The sequence below is a fragment of the Lissotriton helveticus genome, chromosome 2_1 (genome assembly GCF_964261635.1).
Source record: "Lissotriton helveticus chromosome 2_1, aLisHel1.1, whole genome shotgun sequence".
Lineage (NCBI taxonomy): Eukaryota > Metazoa > Chordata > Amphibia > Caudata > Salamandridae > Lissotriton > Lissotriton helveticus.
This window is the reverse complement of record NC_136059.1, coordinates 1,109,384,125-1,109,402,072: the sequence shown is the minus strand read 5'-3', so window position 1 is coordinate 1,109,402,072 and position 17,948 is coordinate 1,109,384,125. Positions and strand designations below refer to the sequence as shown.

At 44.4% G+C, this 17,948-nt stretch overlaps 1 protein-coding gene across 2 annotated transcripts in view; it reads left to right on the top strand.

Annotated features, from left to right (window-relative positions):
* Positions 1-17,948, top strand: part of ERMP1 (endoplasmic reticulum metallopeptidase 1) — a 689,629-nt gene that overhangs the window by 439,353 nt on the left and 232,328 nt on the right. The window contains exon 8 of one of the 2 annotated variants that reach the window (XM_078675920.1): positions 720-791. The exons of the other annotated variant lie outside the window; for it this stretch is intronic. Within the exon in view, the coding sequence (XP_078532046.1) occupies positions 720-791 (72 nt within the window). The remainder of the gene's footprint in view (positions 1-719; positions 792-17,948) is intronic. 2 annotated transcript variants of the gene reach the window in all.

Below are 17,948 nucleotides of genomic sequence, written 5' to 3'. Positions count from 1 at the left end.
TCTTAGACCATTTTGGGAAGTAAGAGATGAACTTACTGTGTGTGAGGATTTTGTCTTGAGAGGTGATAAAGTAATTCCACCTACATCCTTGAGAGATCAAATAATTTGTTTGTCGCATGAAGGACATCCTGGTATTTCACATACTAAATCCAGGGTTAAAGACTCCTATTGGTGGCCTGGTGTAGACAAATCTGTTGAGGTTAAAGTAAGATCTTGTATTAACTGTGAGATTTCAGACAAATCAAAGAAAACGTTTAACCCTCCTTTAGGTGTTGTGCATTCTCCTAATTTGCCCTGGGATGAGGTAGCTTTAGACATTATGGGCCCCATTGTCTGGTTTGATGATTCTACCAAATATATTTTTGTGATTGTGGATTTGTTTTCTAGATGGTTTGAGCTTAAAGTTGTAAACATAATCAATACCAAATCTGTAATTGAGTTTCTTAAATCTATTTTTTTGCAAGAAGGTTTTCCATCGTCCTTATTGACTGACAATGAAGTACAGTTTAAGTCAAATGAAATGCTACAATTCCTTTCTACGAATGGAATCAAACAAACTTTCACCCCATTATATCATCCTTCTTCAAATGGAGTTGTTGAAAGATTAAATAGAGTTATAAAAGGGACAATACAGATGTGTAGAAAATCAAAATTATCGTGGGAAGATGAATGTAAGAAAATGTTATGGTCATATCGTATTACTCTTCATCCTTCTTTAGGTAAAAGACCTTTTTCTTTGCGTTACCGAATCCCTTATTCTAAAAGTTATCCAGGACGGATGAAGAGAGCAGGTATGTCTTTTTGTGATCTTGATGATGTGAGAAATGCTTTAACTCCTTCTCAAATGAAGAACAAAATGGTCTATGATAGTAAGCATGGTACTCGTCCCACCGATTTACAAATTGGGCAATTGGTTTGTATTAGAAATCCTCGTAAAGTAACCAAAGGGTTCAGTAAATTTTCACAACCAAGAAGAATCTCTAAAATTCATCAGAATTCTGTTACTCTTGACAATGGAGAGACTTGGTATATGAGTAATTTAGCATTAGCAAATTGCAATATGGATGAACTGATTCCATCTTCTCAGTCTGTGCCTTTTTCTCCGTTTTGGTGTTATGATATTGATAATTCTATTGTTGATTTACCTGATGATAATCCAAATGAAATGTCTTTAAGTGAGCCAAGTGTTCAACCAAACACTTTTCAAACATCTAGAGGTAGAATTGTTAGAAGGCCAGAGAGATACAATGAATTTGTTTATTATTAATGTTTTTTTTCTTGTTTTTATTTCTTTATTTTTATAAAAAGGGAAGATGTGTAGTAATGTAGAGTCTTATGTATGTAACAGTGTGTAGAGTATTAGGTATGTAATAGAGTTCTATCATTCTGTATTCTGATGTATGTCATTGGATTCTGCGTAACGGACACTTTGAATATAACTTGAAGACATGAAGGTTGTACTCTGAAGCTTCTCCGTTAAAGGATGCTTTATTAATCTTCTAATTGATGTCGTAATTACTACAAGGGTCTACATATGCTTTGATGCTGCTCAGCAGCAGAAAGGCAGCATAGCTGCGAACAGGATCCAATGCAAAGACTGCAGTCAACTTGTGATGGGATCGATAGCTGTTTCATAAACGCGAAAGTTGACTTTTAGTGCAACCTGATCCACTGTTCTTTAAAGTGGTGTGTCTTCAGCTTTTTCCTAAATTGAAGTAGGCCTGAGCTGTACAGGGATATGTTTCCAGGTCCTGGGTTCAGAAATGGGTTGTGCCTGTTGCAAATGTGTTTTGAATTTTTTGTATTTCTTCGTTCGTCTACAGTCTGAATACAAACCGAGACGAAAATCATTTGTACTGCCGACATGCCTTTGAGGACCATTTGCCCGGAAGCCAGCATCTGGCCTCTTCCGGCACCCAGAAATCAAGGTCAACAAAGTGCTGACCTCATCAAGGCCCCTATGTGCGTTCCACCGGTACCTGTGTTATGTTGAAAGCAGGACACGAGATTACCAGCAGTTGCCGCTTTCCAGACGAACATCACTGAGACAGACGGAGGCTGTCTGTTACTCCTCCTCATGCGTCGAGGTCGTATTTGGGGTTAAGGTACCTCTGCCTCTGGCCAAGTCCTCTCCAAAATTGTTATGTTGAAAGCAGAACACACACCAAATCTTCTAATGTGTATAGTTTAATGAGGCAGAGTAAAAACCCCAAACACCTACGCCAGACACAGCTGGACATATACTGAAGAAACGCACACCACTGGAAGCATGACATCATCCTGGAACTAGCACACATCACAAAGGAGAGCGTTTCATAGCTGAAGAGGCCTAAGCAGAACATAACCTGGTTACCCAGAGACCAGTGATGAAGCAAGGTGAAGAACAAGATTTTGTTCAAACTTGTGAAGTTAATCTCCCATAACAGTAATTAAATTAATAAGCTTGTGGTGAGATTACTAATCAACTTAGTTTAAGAATACATTCATCAGTACACGTGGGATAAACTAATGTGCTTTATGTTGCAAACGCAAAGAAAAAATAATAAACTAACCTGGTCTATTGTCTTTGTTAGTATTAAATGCGGCTGTTTAACTAATGGCATGTGCTTAATTTGTGTGCTTATGTTATGTCTTTTCTGTGACGAAAGCTCATGGAGTTCGTGCAGTTCCTAAAGGAGAAGTAAATATAATGCTGCCTGATTGTGCTTTTTGCTAGGTAACATAATTAACAGGATTAATTAGTAAAGGGGGTGGGTAACAGAATGAGTCTCAATTCTTTAATTAATTGATGTCTTGTGTTTGTTTAATAATAGTTTCCAAAGTGAGGCCTAAAGGTTGTTCAGAAAGCATGGCTGACCGAGCTGCAGACGCAAAAACTTGTCCAGAGTGAAGTCTTTGCACATGGGTAGCTGTGAAGATTTTTACTGCGCTGTCATCGTTGATTGAAAAAGCATTTCTTTGGTTGAGTTGAACGTGCTCATGGAGAAAAGGCTCAAGGACAGAAAACTTAAAGTGTCTGCCAAGGCTAGGAAGTAAATGTTCAAAACTCGAGGAAAAGTTACTTTCTTGAGGAAGCTGAAAGATGTGGAAATGAAAGACAATAGGGCTTATGTGAAGCCTGGTCTTGGTCAAGAATCGGAGATTACCTAATGCATTTTATCATGGACTGACACAGGACAGCCAATGAAAAGCTCGGATTTGGTTAAAAGAATGTAAAATCTAGAAAGAAAGGTATAAAACCTGACACCATGAGCAGGAAAAAAGCTCGCTGCTCTCTTACTTTCCGATTCCTGAATGACGTGACATGCTGTTGGACCTTTGGCGCATGTAAGGACAGCAGACTTTAAATGATTTTTCCTTTCTAGGTGAAGTGAGAAATAGACAGGGAAATAGATTTAGGGAATGGAAACTGTTATTCTGCTAATATTTCATGTTTCTGAGCTTGCTTTGAAAATGTCAGTTTATTAGTTAATTTCCTGATTAAAATGCTGCTTTCTTAATTGCTTATAAAATAAAGATTTTAATACGTAAATGCTATTTTTCTTTATGAAGAATAAAATTAGATTTGAAAAGACAAGCTGGTCTTGTTTATTCATGGTCTAGTTTCCATCAGTTGATCCAATCGCCTGAAGTGGTCTGATTAATAATAATAAATGTATAAAACCATGGTGAAAATAGTTAAACTGCAGTTGTATATATTAATGTAAATAATATGTGAGTAGTTTTGATTAATCACACCACTGGATTCAGTTGCTCAAAAAATTGTCTCATTAAGTTTATGGGCCATTATATGTGTTACATGTTTAATGGTGAGTATTGAGGTGATAGGTAACGTTTTTGAGACCGTTTTCCAAACAGAGCGCTGGATCAATTACTTGGTAGCAGAGTTAGGGTTTCTATGGTAACTAGCATGTTACATGGTAATACATAGGATTGATGTCTAAAACATGTTAAGTTTGTTCAGTTGTTATATGTAGTCAAAAGGTTTTTTCCAGCAGTGTGAAAATTCCTGGTTGGTGCCGGCATGAGAAGTGTGACAGGTGAAGTTACACAGTGCATTTGTTCGGTTTCAAAATAGTGGTATCGCCGTATATCATTAGTGTTGTGGTCGTACAGCACAAGTTTAAGGATTTTAGGTGTAAGGTAGAATGCATAGTGAGGATTGTCTATGAAATCGTAGCTTTCGAGTATAGGGTCTTCTGTCCTCTTAAAACTCACTGTGAAAAGAGTAGTAGAATTTATCTAAGCTTGAGTGAAGGGTAAGGAAGCGTCTTCTATCTTACTGGCGAGTGAGGATTTCTATTAGTGGGTTAAAGTCCTACTAAAGATTTATATATGCATGGATAGGGATTTTTCAGTATGAATGTGCGTAAATGAATTTGTAATGTACGATCGAGTGAAACTCTGAATTGTCTCTAAGGAGGTGTAAAATATCTCTGTATGTGCATGTAGAGAGAAACAAGTTAGTTATTACCTGCCAGAAGGGTAAAGTAGCCTTACTTTATCAACAAATTAAAATATTCTGTGAAAATAGTGTCGTCTCTTTCACGTGAAAAGAATACTTGAATGTTTGGGAAAGCTATCACTTTATTTTAGTGAAACAGACATGTAAATATGGCGCTGTGAAAAATAATTTTTTTTGTAAAGGAGGTGTTAGTTTAAGGAGTGGAATGAGGGACAGAGCAGCTGCAGCGGTAGCATACGTCACAAGTGTCGCGCTGTGATTGGCTAACATACGTATTGTAAACAGTATTCGCGTACAGATTGGTTCATGTGACTAAGGCAAGCTTACAGCTGATTGGCTCATCCTGAAAAACAGTAATTCTATTGGTTGAGCAAAATAGTGACGAAGCTGAACTTGATTGGTTTGTTGGTAAGTTTCGCGCACAGATTAGTTGGTGTTGTGGAATAACAAGGAAGTTGTTACGATCTTTACCGAAGTAAGGGAAATTGTTTAAAAACATGGATTACTATTACATAAAGGAGAAAAAGAAGCTTTCATGGCTTCAGAAATTGAAAAACAAAATTAAACCGGACCAGAAAATTTCAACCCGGGGTGGAAGATTACTTCATAAGTACAAAACACCTGCAGCTTATATGTTGGGTGAATATGGTTATCATACTTGTCTTTGGATTGAGAATTGGATGAAGTATACTAAAAATGATGGTGTATTAGCATGGCCGGAAGATGGATCATTTAACATAGCAGTTTAGAAAAATTTAAGAGAGAAAAAATGATGAAACTCGTACCAAAGCCTTGACCTACTCAATTTGAAGCTTTAGTTGAATGGGAAGATGAAATGTTTGAATTAGAACGAGAGAGTAGAGGAATGTTAAGGAGAACAGAATTAGGTCTTGATAGAGAAACACATGAGGATAGAATGTGTCGATGGAGACGTGCAGACATGTGTGATGGTTTGTACCCAGTGAGACTAATTGATGAGGTAACTGGACAAAAGAATGCCAAAAAGAAAAATAGTGAAGAAAGTGATTCAGAAGATGCGGTATTAGAAGAAATGTATACTAGAAAACCGCCACCCTATCAACCAGTTTGTACATGGACTTCTCCAGGTGCCCCTTTAAGAGAAATTATTGATGAGACATCTCCTAAAACAAATCCGAATTATAGAAAAACACCTGAAAGAGTAGAAACAAGACGTAATTCAAATATATCAGGAGAAAATAGAAATTATAATGAAACCCCAGTTCAAAGAGATGAAACCCCAAGAAATGGAAAAAAAAAAAGGTATGAGGAATTACCAAATACCTCAGAAAATATTTGTTCTACGAATGACCTAATACAGCAGTTAACTAAAAGCATGGAATCAGTAACAGTACCTGTAACGATTGGGCCTGTTCTTCCAGTGTTTGATCAAAAGGAAATTAGGCATTCAGCTTTTACTGTTCCATTAAATTCAGAAATACAGAAGGTGACTGAATTTTTATTCAGACTTGTCTGAAATACACCGAGAAAAAATAATGATGCCTGATTTAACTTTTAATCAAAGTTTGTCATGTAAAACTCCATCTGGTGCAGAATCTGACTCTGGAACTCCGGAAAAGAGTCTGAGTAAAATAGATTTAACACAAACCCCAGAATGTAAATTACTTGATGTTCCAAAATTGAAAGCAGATTTAAAGGAATTAATAATTGGAACGATTGAAGGCATATCAGGATGATGAATTATTATTTATTTGCAAAAGCATAACATGGAAAACGAAAAACAAATATGATCAATTAGAGGATATGGCTTTTGAATTAGAAGTAGATTTAAGTAAGCAGAAGAATTTGCAGAAAACGTATAGGGTGGGTTTCTCTGAAAAAGATATTGAAAATATGAATGCCACAGGATGAATAACTCATATAAAAGACTTTGAGAAAATGGGGTGAATTAAGTAAATGGAGAACAAAATGGGCAAAGAAAAGAGATGAGGACAGAACAAGTTTAGCTTTTCCTATCAGAGAAAAGGAAGTAGTAGTAAATGAGTTTCCAATGAGAGAAATACCGGGAGGAGGGTATGTGCATGTCCCATGGACAAGACAGGACATTTTACTGTTTACATATGATTTTCCTCGATTAAGAGAAAAACCTGTAGACGGTTATCGACAGGTAGACAGATTTGTGAAAGTTTCAAAAGTTTTGTAGGTTGATCTTGATGGATTCTTTGACATAGTTGTCCCATCAGATCTATGGACAGAATGTAAAACTACTATAAATTGGCCTAGAGAAGAATACCCTCGAAATAAAGTAACAGGTGCTCCTTCACCAGAGGTAATGAGAAAGTACGAACAGGTAATTGTGTTTTTGAAAAACAAGATTCCCCTAAAAGAGATAGATTGGGTTAAAATAGATAAAACAACCCAAGAGCCAAATTAATCAGTACATTCATTTTATGAAATATTACTGCTGGTATTTAAACAATACAGTGGTTATGAACATTTAAGTGAAAAAGACATAAGCCATTTTATATACAGATTTGTATATGGCTTGAGACCTGAAATTAGTGAAATGGTAAGAACTGGAATAGTTGGTTGGCAATCGCACACAGTAGATGATATCTTGAGAAAAGCAAAATACTGTAGTGATTAAATAGATGCTAAACAAAATAAGTTAAAAGAAAAGGCTATGTGGGCACATTTAAAAGTGGCTGAACAACAAATAGCAACTTTAGGAAATAAAAATTTTGATCAGAATCAAGGGAAATTTAAAGGTAATTATAATAAACCAAAATTTATGGGAAATATAGAAGAGTTAAAACAGAAACTCCCATGTTTTAATTGTGGCGAATTTGGACACTGGAAGCGTGAATGCAAGAATCCGCCCAAAATGTATTTAAAAAATGCATCATTAAATCCACAGATGCAGAATGAGATACATCAGCATCAACAGCTACAGCGACAGGTAGTGATTCAGCAAAGTCAGTTACCACAACCGCCATTGCCAAACTGTGTAAATGTGCAGAGATACAGTGCAGAAACCGGATTCAGCGGAGGTGAACAGGTAAACAGATCGCCAAGAGTGAATGTGTCGAATGTGTCTCAACAATATTGGTTGAAAGAAGATGGAGGGAGTGAATCTGAAGGATACTTCTGACGGTGCCTGAGAGAGGAGGAAGAGTGTGTGCTTGGAGCCACTCTTGAGGTAGATCAATCTGGTCCATTTGTAAATGGTAAAGTAAATGATGTAGAAATTACTTTCCTAGTGGATACAGGTGCTACCCGTTCTACTGTTAGATCAGTGGAAATAGAAAACCTTCCTCTCTCTGGAGATAAAATCCAAGTAGTAGGTGTAGCTAATCAGCAAATAAAAACAGATTTAACTGAACCAGTTGAAGTTGAAATAGGTAAATTTAAAGACATGCATAGATTTGTAGTTTGTGATAGCAGTCCAGTAAATTTATTAGGTAGGGATATCCTGTGTAAAATGAATTGTGCAATATATTGCTCACCGGATGGTATAGAACTTCAAACTCCAGAAGAAGATGGGCTTTACAAATTAACAATGTCAATGGTTGAGGCAGAAGAAAGTAAATTATTTCCTGTGTTTGATAAGAATAATCTACCTGAAGAATTAAAAGACACACTGAATGTACAAATTTGGGATTTCACTGGAGATGAAATGGGTTTGATGAAAAATGTACACCCAGTAAAAATATCAGTAAAACAAGGAGCAGATTATCCAAACATTCCTCAGTATAAAATGAAAGCAGAAGTGATTGAAGGTGTTACCCCTGTAATAGACAAATTCATAAAACAAGGTGTTCTAAAAGAAATTGAGTAGTCCATGCAATTCACTAATTATGGGAATTAAAAAGCAAAATGGAACTTTCAGGATTGTTCAAGACCTGAGAAAGGTTAATAAAATTGTTGTTCCATGTTGCCCAATTGTACCAAATCCAGCGGTAATTTTATATCAGATGATGCAGAATGGTATACGGTTATTGATTTGTGTAATGCATTCTTTACTGTTCCATTGCATCCAGAAAGCCAACAAATTTTTGCGTTCCGGTTCAAAGAGCGTATTTTAGCATGGTGTCGAATCCCTCAAGGGTACACTGAAAGTCCATCTATTTTTTTTTTTTTTGTAAAATTTTTTTATTTTGCAAAACACAGAGATAAAACAGTAAACAAAAGTCACCGCATCGGGTGCATAGATGGTCCCATACAGTGGGAAAGCAATAATGCAAGACGAGGCAATAATGCAGTGCAAGAGAAGCGAGTAGATGCCAGGCTCCAACATCCGCAGAAAAGATGTAGTCTCGAATGTAACCCCAGTTGGGGAATACGTCTAGTCCAGCCGGTAGAAGTTCAGAGTCACAAAGCCATCAAACTAAGCCTCGTCCCAGCGGCACATATGCCCCAATAGCGGAACACAAACTTAACTTCCCCCATCCCAACCCCCCCCCCTCCCGTGACGGCGCCTCATCCATTCCTCATTCATCCTTCACACACACTTAGAACTGAAACAGATGTAGGGTCCTCAGCGATGCCGGGCAAACTGCCGAGGGTAAACCAGTAGAGAGAAAGGACACCAGGGGGCCCCATGTGTGCTTAAAGTTTTTGTAGTTGCCTAGGAAGATGTCCGCCATTCTCTCAAGACTCAGAAGCCTCCACAGCCTAGCGTGCCAAAGTGAGATCGCCGGTGCCTCTTTCCGCTTCCATGCGGCCGCCAGCGTGAGCTTGGCAGCGCCGAGGCAGAGCCATAGAATCTTCTTGTCTGCGCGCGTCTGGTGCTCAAGGCCAGGATCCCGCAGGCCCAGGACCACGGATGCCAAAGAGTCATCAATGGGATACTGCAAAATATCTTTAATATGGGATAGAATCTCGTCCCAGAAGGGTCTGATGACCGGGCAATCCCACCAGATGTGGCGGAAGTCCCCCAGTAGGCCACAGCCCCTCCAACATCTATCCGAAACTACCGGGTAAATACGGTGAAGTCGGGCGGGGACCATGTACCATTGTGTGAGAGTCTTCAAATGAGCCTCCCTCAGTAGAATTGAGTGGTTAAATTGCGTCATGTCCCTCCACAACGCCGACCATTCTCCATCGGCGATGTCCCTCCCCACCATCTCCTCCCACTGTTCCATGTAACGCGGTCTAGGAGAAAGGGCAGAACGAAGCAACAGTTGGTATAGAAAGGAGATGGCCCCCTTCATGGCAGATGTTTTCAGCAGAAAGGCCTCAAAATCGGAGAGAGGCCTCGTGGCAGCCTCCCGAACTCCTGGTGACGTGGCCCAGTGGAGCAGTTGCATATGCCTGTATTTTTCAGTTGGCTGCACATGGTAATCCCGCATGCAATTCTCAAAAGTCAGGGGATCAGAGCCATGGAACAGATGGAGCAATGCGCGGCATCCTCCCTCCCTCCAAGTATCAAAGGGACCCTCGGCGAGTGCCGGCTGGAACGCCGGGTTGAAATGCAATGGAGTGAATGGAGACGGGAAGGTCGTCCATCGCTCATCCCCCGCCAGGGTGTCCCACACTTTCAGTGTAGTCCCTGTGGGCGTACTAATGTACGCGTTCAACGGTCGATCACGCTTGGGCTTCCAGGCCAAATCCCAGATGGACCGGCCAGTCACGCTCCGGTCCATATGCAACCAGTGTTTGTCGGAAAATTGCTGTGACCATTCCACCATGACTCTTAGTTGGGCAGCTTTATAATAGAGGTGTAGGTCCGGGAGGCCGACCCCTCCGTCAGCCCGCAACCGTCGCAAGAGTGCAAACGAAAGCCGAGCCCTACCTCCCTGCCAGACAAATTTTAAGATCAATGTTCTGAGCTGTCCAAAAAATGAAGTGCTCAGTGGAATCGGTAGGGCCTGAAAGAGATACAAGTATTTAGGGAGAAGGACCATTTTAATGGCATGCACCCTACCCAACCATGACAGGAATTTGGGCTTCCACTTCTCCAGTTCGGCCCGCGTCTTAGCCACCAAGGGCGGGAAGTTGGCTGCAAATAAGCCACCCACCGTGGGGGTGAGGTGGACTCCTAAGTAAAGTATCGAGCCCGAAGCCCAGGGTAGCGGCGTCGAAGTGCCTACCCGAGCAACGTCGGCTTGTGATAAGGTTAAATTCAGGACATAAGACTTGCCGTAGTTTACCTTGAAGCCAGCCACTCCCTCGAATTCCAGCAAAAGATCCCGCACGCATGGGAGAGAGTTAGCGGGGTCAGCCACTGATAGCAGAACATCATCCGCAAAGAGAGAGATTTTGTGCTGCTCCCCTGTGAATGGAATGCCCTTCACCCCCTCATGCTCCCGGACCGCCATCGCCAAGGGTTCAATGCTAAGCGCAAACAATAAGGGAGAGAGGGGGCATCCTTGTCTGGTACCTCGCGAGTGCTGGAAGAAGGCCGATAGGTGGCCGTTCACCGCCACCCTCGAGCGCGGGCTACAGAAATTAGCCCTCACCATGGTGATGAACCGGTCGGAGAACCCAAACGCCTGCAACGCGTGGAATAGAAAGCTCCAGTCCACGCGGTCGAAGGCCTTCTCCGCATCTAGGCCTACCAATACCGCCGGAATGTGGAACCTGTTCGCCTTCTCAATGAGATGAATCACCCTGCGCGTATTGTCGTGCGTTTGGCGGCCTTTGATAAAACCGGATTGATCCGGATGTACAATCGCCGGTAACAAGTCCTGGAGGCGGCTCGCTAGTATCGCCGAATACAGCTTCGCGTCAATATTAAGCAAGGCTATGGGGCGGAAGGAGGGACAGAGCTCAGGATCCTTCCCCGGTTTCGGCAGGACCGTAATCACCGCTTCCGCCAGAGTCCCGGTATTCACTCCGGACGTAGCCATGTCATTAAAGAGGGCAACTAGAAAGTCGCACACCTCAGTTGCGTAGGTTTTATAGAAGACAGCAGTGTACCCATCCGGGCCGGGGGCTTTATGTAATTTCAAGTTTTTAATGGCGGAGAGGACTTCCTCCCTCGAGATCGGAGCCTCTAACAGATCGTTCCACGCCTTGGAGACCTGTGGGAGCGGTAAGCGCTGCAGGAACTCCCGCTGCGCCGTCGCATCCAACTCCTCGCCCGTATACAAATCGGCATAAAAGCGGCCAAATATGTCCGCCTTCGCCCCGTCTCGATGATGGAGAACTCCTGCGGGGTCTCTGATCCCTCCTATATATTCTCGTTCCCTCTTGTCCCGCAATTGCCGGGCCAAGTGTCTGCCAATCTTATTGCCACTAGAGTATGAATGTCGCCCCAATCGCAAGAGAGTAAGCTCGGCTCTATTTGCATAGTGAGCCTTCAATTTGCCCCTAACCGCCGTAAGCGGACGCAGGGTCACCCTCGAGGGATTGAGCTTATGAGCCCTCTCGAGTTCAAGCACCTCGGCTTCCAGTGCGTCCCGCTCCTTTCTACGCAGGGTGTTAAGTTGCGAGTTGAGGCCCAAGCACGTCCCTCTGATCGTCGCCTTAAAGGCGTCCCATGTAGTCGTCAGAGAAGTATCCGACGGTGGATTGCACTCGAAAAATTCACGGATGGCCAGGCGTAAGGCTTGATTGGAAACCTCATCCCTGACCACTGACGCCGGGAAGTACCACTTCCGGCTCGCGGAGTCGGGTGGCGCCCAACGGAGAGTGAGCACCAAGAGACTGTGGTCCGATACCGAAATCGGAAGAATGGCGGCATCTAAAATGTTCCCTCTGAGGGACCGGCTAAGAAAAATGTGATCCAAGCGAGAGTAGGAGTGGTGCACATGTGAAAAGAATGTATAGTCTTTCATGGCAGGGTGGAAAATTCGCCATCCGTCTACTAGACCCAACTCCCCCACCCCTTGCTGCGTGGAATCCGAAAAGACCCCTGTGTCCGCCCTACGCCCCCCCGAGCTGTCCAAGTCCCTGTCCCACACCAAGTTAAAATCTCCCAACAGGAGCAAGAGCCCCTCCGCAAAGTCCCCAATCTTCTCCAGCAATTCTTGCAAATACTTGTTCTGACCCGCAGTGGGCAAATATACTACCACAAACGTACACAACCTGCCCTGAATGTGCCCCTTAACCATCAGCCATCGACCCTCCTTGTCATGTCGGACCTCCACCGGCTGAAAATGCAACGTAGCCCTGAACAGAAGCGCCACCCCCGATGCTTCGTAACAGCAGAGGACCTGTAAACAATGGGGTATGCCCTATGGCGAAGCCTCGCCTCATCCTTTCGTGCCAAGTGGGTTTCTTGCAATCCAACTACATCAAGTTGATGATCCATCACATACTTCAGTACTCTCTGCCGCTTCTGTGGCGAATTCAAGCCCTTAACATTCCACGTCCCTACACTAAGCGGCATAGCGGAAAGAAAACCCAAAAATCGCTCTCAGCATGCCAAGTGCCACCCACCCCGCATTCAGCCCCGCCATCAGGCAGCAGACAACCAGTAGCTTCCAGAACGTACGTGGCACTAAGGTGCCAGCAGTAAAGTACGTACTCAGCAGCAGACACACAACAAACATCCCCTTCGGCCCTCCGTCACGGGTCCCTCCCCACCGTCCCCAACAACCCCCATCCCCACCCCACCCCAGTAGATAAGCAATCCAAGCATAGCACAAGTCACAGAGCCCCCCCAACCCCGAGCCCCCAAACTCCCCAACACCCAACCCTACCCGTAGAGAAAGAAACAACAAACAAAAGAAGTGGAAATCATAAAGGATAAAGAGAATACTCATCAGGTCCAGTAGTCCAAAGTTCGTGAGGGGCCTTCCTAACTGGAAGTGGAGCAGGGGTGCCAGTTGGTCAACCCCCGCGGCCATGGTCTGAGGTGTCTTCCCAAAAAGTACATCCATACCCAGACCAAGGCAACGAAGCCCCCCCAGCGCCGATCCTGGTCAGATCAAATCCGTGGTGGTCATGCCGCTCCAGAGCTTTCTTGCGTATCCGCCAGAGTGGCTGAGGCCACCGAAGCCACTGCTTCGGCCCTTTCCTGCAAACCAGAGGCACGATCCGGCCGCCGCCGGTCTGGGGAAGCCCCAACCCTATGCCATGAGGACGAGCGGTGGCGTCTCCTAGATGGCGAAGCACTCGCCTCCTGTGAGGAAGGGACATCCTGTAGACCCAAGAGGTCTTTTGCTGCTTGAAGAGAATTAATCTGTGCCAGCCGATTCTGCCATCGGAAGATGATCCTGAAGGGGTGGCCCCATGAGTAGGAGATGTTACGTTCTCTCAAGAAGGTAGTCACCGGGCGAAACTCCCTTCTCTTCCGCAGCGTGGAGGCTGCCAAGTCCTGGAACAGCTGAGGGGCATGGCCCCTGAATTGCAGTGACGTGATGGCCCTGGCTTTGCGGAGAATGCGTTCTTTGATTTGGAAATCATGAACACAGACGAGGATGTCAGGAGGGGGACCCCTTCCTCGCCTAGGCAGACCCACTCTGTGTACTCTATCCATCTCGATTTCCCTCACCTCCTCCTCGTCCAAGATCTGTAAAAACAAGTCCCGGACGTAACCACGCAGGTCTCCCGCCTCACCATCCCACGGCACCGCCCGAATGCGGATGTTGTTCCTCCTGGAACGGTTTTCCAGGTCCTCCGTGTGCAACTGTAGGTCCAGATTCTGTTCGGTGAGGCGGATGATATCTTGTTGCAGCAAGTGCACATCGTTAGCCATGCTCAAATCATGGTCCTCCAGGGTCGCCACTCTCTCGCCAATGCCGTCCACGTCTCTGCGCACTTCCCTCAGGTCAGAGGCCAACTGAGCCTTGAGCTCAGAAATATCCTCCTTAATGGATGCAAATAGTTCAGACATGAAGGCCTTAGTAGCAGGCGCCTCGTCATCCGACACCTTCTGCGAGCCACTGGCCCCCGGGGACGCCGGCTGCTGAGAGGACTTGGAAGCTCCATCCTTACCCTGTCGACCCCCCTTGCGTGACACGGTGGTCATCTTGGCTGGTGACACGCAGACCGGGGGAACAGACCCCCCCAGTCAGACAGGATACAGGCGCTATGGGAGCTCGTGGAGCCCGAGGATCGCAACGCTTCTTACCAGGCAGCTCAAATGGAACCCCCTCACTATCCAGGGATCACCGGAAGGCAGATCTGAAGCAGGCGAGCCACATGCTGGGGGTCAGGGGACCCTACCACCAACTAGGTGCGAGCAGGAGGCAGGGCTCTTCAGGGCAAGGCAGTCACAGTCCACTCCAAGGGTAGCGCTGTCCACGCCGTGGCCTCCGGGAAGTAACTGAACCGGAACTGCGTCAGATGCAGATGAGATGCGGACCCAGGGGGCAAGGGTGCAGCAGTCCGGCCCCAGCAATCCGGTCCCCTAACGGGGTCTGTGATCCAAACGGTTCTGCACTGCTCACTCGAGGCCGTGGATCACGACGCCGGTCGCCCTGGCACCACGTGGCAACTGCAATCGTCCAGCCAGCCCCCGCCTATAAGCCAAAGCAGTTGTAGAGAGCTCCAGGTCCCGCTGCCCCAGGTGTCACGGCCGCTCACGCCCCCTCCTGGGGAGGCACTCACCCTGCCGACAGCCCTCGCTCGGGTCGGCACCGCAGCCGGGCCCTTACTCCGACCCTGCACCGCCTGTTCACATCAGCACTGGGCCCCGCGTGATACCACGCTCCTCCAGTGGCCCCGGTCTGCGCAGCCCGCCGGTAGTCTGCCGGTTCTGGACGCTCCGTGGCGTGCTCACCGCACCTCTACTGTCCGGCCGCCGGAGGCACCTCCACCTTCTTGCTGTCCCCGCCGTCCTCCGCAACAGGGCTCTGAAGCCCAGGCTCGTGTCCCTGCCGGCAGGACCCCTGCCCCCACCTCCGGCAGGCGCTGAATAAACACAGGCGGCACTTCCCCAAGTGCCGCGAACGCAGCAAGTCACCACGTCGGCTCCCCGACTACGCGAGGCCGGTGCTTCACAGGCCCCAGAGGCGAGGTATCCCTGCGGACGTTCAAGGGTCACTCCGCTCCTCAGACGGCACCGCTGCACTCCGCTGCGCTGGGGGCCCTTCCGCCACCCCTCTGGACCCGGGCAGCTACACCAGGACCGCGCTGTTAGTAGCTTTTTTCGGATCGGCGCCGGAGAGACCTGAAGAAGCGTCCTACTCCGACGCCATCTTGGCCACGCCCCCCCAGTCCATCTATTTTTAATCAATTGCAAAAGAAATATTGGAAAATCTAGATTTACCTGGAAAATCTACGTTAGTGCAGTATATTGATGACCTTCTTGTGGCCACAAAAACAAGAGATAATTGTGAAACAGATACCATTACTCTTTTAAATTATCTGGCAGATGAGGGACATAAAGTATCTCCTGCAAAATTACAGTTTTGCAAACAAGAAGTAAAATATCTTGGTCACAGAATTGCAAAGGGAGTCAGACAAGTGACAACAGAATGAATAAAAATGATTCAAGCAATGCAACCTCCAAAAACACAGACGGGTTAGAATGTTTCTAGGAATGGTAGGTTATTGTCGTCAATGGATTAGTGGATTTTCAGTAATCGCAAAGCCTCTGCAGAGACTGACAAAAGCAGACATAAAAGACCCGATTAGCCTAACAAAAACTGAATTAGAAGCTTTTGAACAGTTAAAGAAAAGTTTGTGTGAAGCTCCAGCATTAGGAATGCCTGATTATGAAAAAGAATTTGAGCTGTATTGCAGCGAAAGAGAAGGATGTGCATTATCAGTTCTGATTCAAAGACATGGAAGACTGAGCAAGCCAATAGCATATTTCTCAGCTGTTCTTGACCTTGTTGCAAAAGCATTACCAGGTTGCTTAAAAGCAGTAGCTGCAACTAGTGTAAGTTTGGAACAAAGTGAAGGAATAATAATGGGATTTCCTGTAAAAGTATATGTACCACACTCAGTTGAAATTCTCCTCACTAGAAGCAGAACACAACATTTGACGAATAATAGGCTAACAAAATATGAAAAGGTTATCCTTGGCTCGGACAATGTTTCAATTGCGAGATGTGTGAATTTAAATCCTTCCACATTATTACCTGACACTACTGAAACAGAAATCAGGGATGAGATTGATCATGAATGCCTGGATGTATTAGAATATTGCACTAAACCAAGGCAAGATATAAAAGATGTCCCATTAGCTGAATCAGATTGTTTTATTTGTTGATGGTTCATGCTTAAGAACAGATGAAGGTGTTCTGAGTGCAGCATATTCAGTATGTACAGTTGCAGATGTACTTGAAGCTTCCTGTCTCAAAGGAATTCGTTCAGCTCAAGTAGCAGAATTAATTGCTTTGATTCGTACATGTGAATTGGGAAAAGCGTTCAAAATTACCATAGTGACTGATAGTCAATATGGTTATGGTGTAGTCCATGACTATGGCCAGCTCTGGTCTCAAAGAGGTTATTTAACTTCTGCGGGATCACCAATAAGAAATGCTCAGTTGATTAAAAGATTGATTGATGGAATTCAGCTACCAGAAAAAATTGCAGTAGTAAAGTGCACAGCACATAAAAAAGGTGAGGATTACATAACAAAAGGAAACTCATATGCTGACTCAATAGCAAAATTCTGTGCAAAACATAATGTGTCCATTAATCGGGGGAAAAGAAAATGAACATGTTTTGAACTCACTTATGCTAACATATGAAGTTGAGACTTGGCAGGGAGTAAAACAGTTGCAAGATGAGGCAAATGATGAGGAGAAAAACACATGGTTAAAAGCAGGATGCAGACAGAAGAAGATGAGGTTTGGGTTTACAAAGATGACAGACCAGTAATGCCAGATAGTATGATTTCTGACATGGCACGCATGTACCATGGTCCAGGACATATTGGTAGAGATTCAATGATTAGATTATTCAGACAAATATGGTACAATCCAAAATTCAGAATAATTGCAGAGTCCTTTTGTCAAAGGTGTCTTATCTGTCAACAGATCAACCCAAACAGAAAAACTGTTGTGAGCATGGGAACAATAGGACGGGAGGGTGGTCCATTTACCAGAATACAGCTTGACTTCATTGACATGCCACCTCACATCAAACTCAGATATGTCTTGGTGATGATCTGTTTGTTTTCAAGATGGGTAGAAGCATTCCCAACATGCCACAATGATTCAATTACTGTGGCAAAATTGATTTTGAGAGAAATCATACCAAGGTATGGTTTTCCAGTGACGATCGAGACAGATCGTGGCACACATTTTGAAAACAGATTGCTGTAATTGATTTGTGAAGCACTGGATATAAAGCAAAAATTACATTGTGCGTACAGACCAGAAGCATCAGGTGTTGAGCAAGTGAATGGTACAATAAAAAACAGAATAGCAAAGATGTGCTTAGCAACAGGAATGAAGTGGACAGATGCTCTTCCACTTGTTTTGATGTCTTTGAGAAGCATTCCAGATAGAAAAACAGGATTGAGTCCTCATGAGATACTAATGGGTAGGGTCATGAGGCAACCATTTGTTCCAGTTGATAAACTGTTGAGCATTAATGATAGCATCATTATGGATTACTGCAAAAATCTATCTGATGTGGTGACTTCTGTGTTCCATCA